This window comes from Cariama cristata, unplaced genomic scaffold (genome assembly GCF_000690535.1).
Source record: "Cariama cristata isolate BGI_N322 unplaced genomic scaffold, ASM69053v1 scaffold4776, whole genome shotgun sequence".
In the NCBI taxonomy this organism is placed as follows: domain Eukaryota; kingdom Metazoa; phylum Chordata; class Aves; order Cariamiformes; family Cariamidae; genus Cariama; species Cariama cristata.
Window position 1 is genome coordinate 56,422 of NW_009620229.1, and position 3,670 is coordinate 60,091.

General features: G+C 42.6%; 1 protein-coding gene across 1 annotated transcript; it reads left to right on the plus strand.

The window, feature by feature from the left end:
* Nucleotides 1-925: 925 nt before the first annotated feature.
* Nucleotides 926-1,287, plus strand: LOC104162729 (scale keratin-like; the record flags this gene model as incomplete). Its single annotated transcript, XM_009701537.1, has 1 exon — nucleotides 926-1,287. A coding segment is annotated over exon 1 (362 nt), but the record flags the coding sequence as incomplete, so codon positions are not given.
* Between the last annotated feature and the right edge of the window lie 2,383 nt (nucleotides 1,288-3,670).

Below are 3,670 nucleotides of genomic sequence, written 5' to 3' on the forward strand. Positions count from 1 at the left end.
CAAGTTGGGGTCAGGCCATTCTTGAAAGACTTGCAGGGTTGATCTTTCAGGGAGCCCCTTCTTGGTAAAGCATTAGCAAAAAATAGTAAGCAGGGGTCAATCAGTGTGCATCGTAAATCCAGTGTAGTCAGCAGAATGATATTGCGTAGGAATTTGGCTGTCCAATTTCAACACAATAGAAAGCCCAAATTTATTATATGAGAGTCATATTGTGTAGGTCTATGGATGATTTACTAATTAGAAACAATGAAAATAATTACAGATATTAAAGGAGACATACAGAAAAGAAAACCCATAGTTTGGTAAGTGCTAGAGATTTTATGAGATGCTTCACGTACCTGGGCTTGCCTGCAAAAAGGTATAAAAGCAGGAACATCTCAGGAGTCTCCTAAAAACTTCTCCTGACCTACCTGTCTTGGTGCTCTAGGTGAGTTTGATTTAAGCTAATAATTGTATGTCTGTCATGTCTCTGTTGTGATAGTTTTGTATGAGGAGTCTTTCCTGTGTCAGTATTTTGTGATTTTAGCATTGGGATAGGATGTTGCAGTGAAATCTTACTTTTCATAGGAGACTCACTGTAGCGACTTGTAGACAGTGGTAAGAATCAATTTTACATTCAAATATAGAATTTTAAGAGTTACTTTATTTTTTCTTACATCTCTCAAAACTCGAGGTGCAAATATAAAACTAAACCCTACTGAATAAACGAAGTGCTAGGTATCCTTCACAGGGGCAAGAAGGGAGGAGGAAAAGGGATCACGGGACAGCAGGACTTGAGTCAGGAATAAGAAGCATGAACAAGGATCTAACCTGCCTATGGAATGCATTGCTGTCACGTGTGTGATGGGCACCCATCAGCACCTGACTGTGATGGTTTCCTGACTACACGTTCTCTTTCCCAGCTTCACTTCAGACCCTGAGGACAATGTACTACAACATCAGCTCACGATGCTTGCCTGCCTGTGAGGTGACGTGCATGCAGCCATGTGCCTACAGCAGAAGCCTTGAGCCCTGTGTTGCATCGTGTGGGGACTCAAGAGCTGTGGTGTACGCCCCACCGGTTGTCCTCACCTTCCCGGGCCCTATTCTCAGCAGCTGTCCTCAGGAGAGCACGGTGGGAACATCGTTTCCCCAGCCCTATGGTGCTTTGACCTCATACAGCTCTGGAAACTCCTATGGGATGGAGGGTTCCTCAGGTTCTGGAGGCACGTCAGGGATGGGAGGCTCCTTTGGATCTGGGGGCTCCTTTGGGTATGGAGGCTTCTCAGGGATTGGGGGTTCCTTTGGGTATGGAGGCTCCTCGGGCAGGGGGGGCTGTTACAGCAGGAGGGCCTACAGCAGACGGGCGTGCTGTAGCAGCAGTGGGTCCTCGAGCGCCAGCCGTAGATCCCTCCTTGGAAAGTGTGGGTCATTCTAAGGCAGCCCCAATGCCTGCACAACAACGTAGGAGACGAACGGCAAGGTCCGGATCTGCAGCTGGGGCTGGCTTTCAGAGATGGCGAAAGCCCATTGCATCAACGGGAGCCACCCTTGCTCAGGTCCTCTGAAAACTGGGCCCACACCTCTCTTGCATTTTTCACTTTGTCTATTATTAATTACAGCTTCTCTTAATCATCTCACTATATTAGATCCCTATTTTCCTTCTGCCAATGTAAAAAAAAAAAAGTACTTTGAAAGACCTGACACGGAGATTGTCAAGAAAACTGTGACAGGAGAAGAACAACTGGTGGAAAATGGACTCTTCGTAGGCAGTGAATGCTGTGCCCTTCCCTGGACCTGAGGAAGTGTCTGCTTTGTACCCCATCTCCCGTTTGTATTAAAATCCTCCTGCATCATCAAATTTTGTTCAGCTTTTCTTTCTCTATGAGACTGGTTTGGTACTATCCTTCCCACTATCTCGTTAGGCTCCTTAGAGCTGGTTACATAGCCTGTGAGCAACAATTACAACAATTACGTATTTTTATGGTAATATGATGGTAATTGCTTAAGCAATAAAGGTGTTGTGAAAAGGATCACTGAATGAAGCATTCAAAATTTAAGCACAGAAAACAATTCAGCATTGCTTCTCCATCGGGCACAGAGGTTTCTGAAGCCGATGACAATACTTTGTGCTGGTGTATGAACAGACAGCAAACAGAAGTCACTTGCCACAGGTAACCCTCAGATAAATCATTTTTCATCGGCGTAGCTGTTTCATTTCATGTCAAATGAGGGACAAGGTTTAAAACGTCACAGGTACAAGACCTTTTCAGAAGAGGTCAGGTTGCTTAATGTTATCTCTCCCTGGCTGATGGGGAAAAGTGTAGGGGAAAAAAAAAAGTGTGAGGGATGAGACATGGTCAGCCGAAGACAGGAAATTCATAAGGTTTTTTATTTTACAATCTATGGTATAGCCCAACTCTTCTCTTCTGAAGGCGTCTCATTCTGTTCATCCACTCTGTCATGATATTTCATTTAAAATCAGTTTACAGGAATTATCATGTTTCCCTGGAGACGTCTGAGGTTTAGGCAACTTAAATACATTATCAAGTGTGCCTAAAGAATGCAAACCAATATAAAAATACATTTCACTGGGATTTTGAATGTCAACTAAAGAAAATCAACCAAATAAGCCTTGCTTGATTTCTGAGGTTTGTCACCTTGAACTTGCAGTGTTAAATACCTGAAGACATTTAGGAATGTCTTTTGACTGAGGGCCCATCAAAGGGCTGAGTTTATATGACAGCGTAATGTGCTTTCATATCGCAGGAGTGTGCAAGAGAGATGTCATAAGTGACGAGTGACACGAGATCAGAAATAACGCCTTGTGTTGTTTTCCGTAGCTACTGCTGGGAGTAGGAAGGCAAAGAGATCGATGGGTGAGTCTTCAGGAGAAGTCTATTGAATGCTAAAGGTTTGTTAAAACCTGGCTCTACTCCATTTGATGTTCCCTGGAAAACACATGAGGGAGATCAGGAACCAAAGAAAGAAAGAAAGAAGTCTTCAATTTTTTTGTACTTCGTGTTGAACTACAGAATCGTTCATGTTTGGAAAATCAAGAAGGATGAACTGAAACACAGGGGCTATTAGCAGAGCCAGAACACAGAATGTTGGGGTCATAGATTCCTGATCTCATTTTGAAAATCTAACTTTTACCTCTTTGTTAAAACTAAGGTGAAAATGGTGATAACAAACATTTTAATTGACAGTTTCCTGGAGATAGAAAAAAATAATTTAGAGGATACTCACACGATTAAGCAATTAAGTTTCCCATGTTTCGTGAAGGTAAGGAGTTTTAAGCTGTGATTTATTTAATGGTAAGAAACTCATCAGCTCCAAGCAAAACATTAATACGACTGATGAAACAGGGCTCAATTTGAAAACAATTAGATAATTTCCTTGCAATCGTTATGTAGCTCTGCAGCTAGGAGGCAAGATAATCACAAATCATCAGGAAGCAGAATTCCAGTTCAGCAGCATGAATTGTCACAGGGTGCAAAGTTTTCCACTGCTCCAAATTTCTGCTGTCACCCAAAGGTCCCTGATGGTCTCTTAAAGAGTTAAGACAGAAAGCTTTCAGCTGTTGGCTGGCTTCATGGCAATGTGTTTTGTAACCAAAATGGTTTACAGGTAGAAAAAGAAAACATTAGGCAAACATCATGATGCAGCATAGCTTTAATGAAAGGGAAGT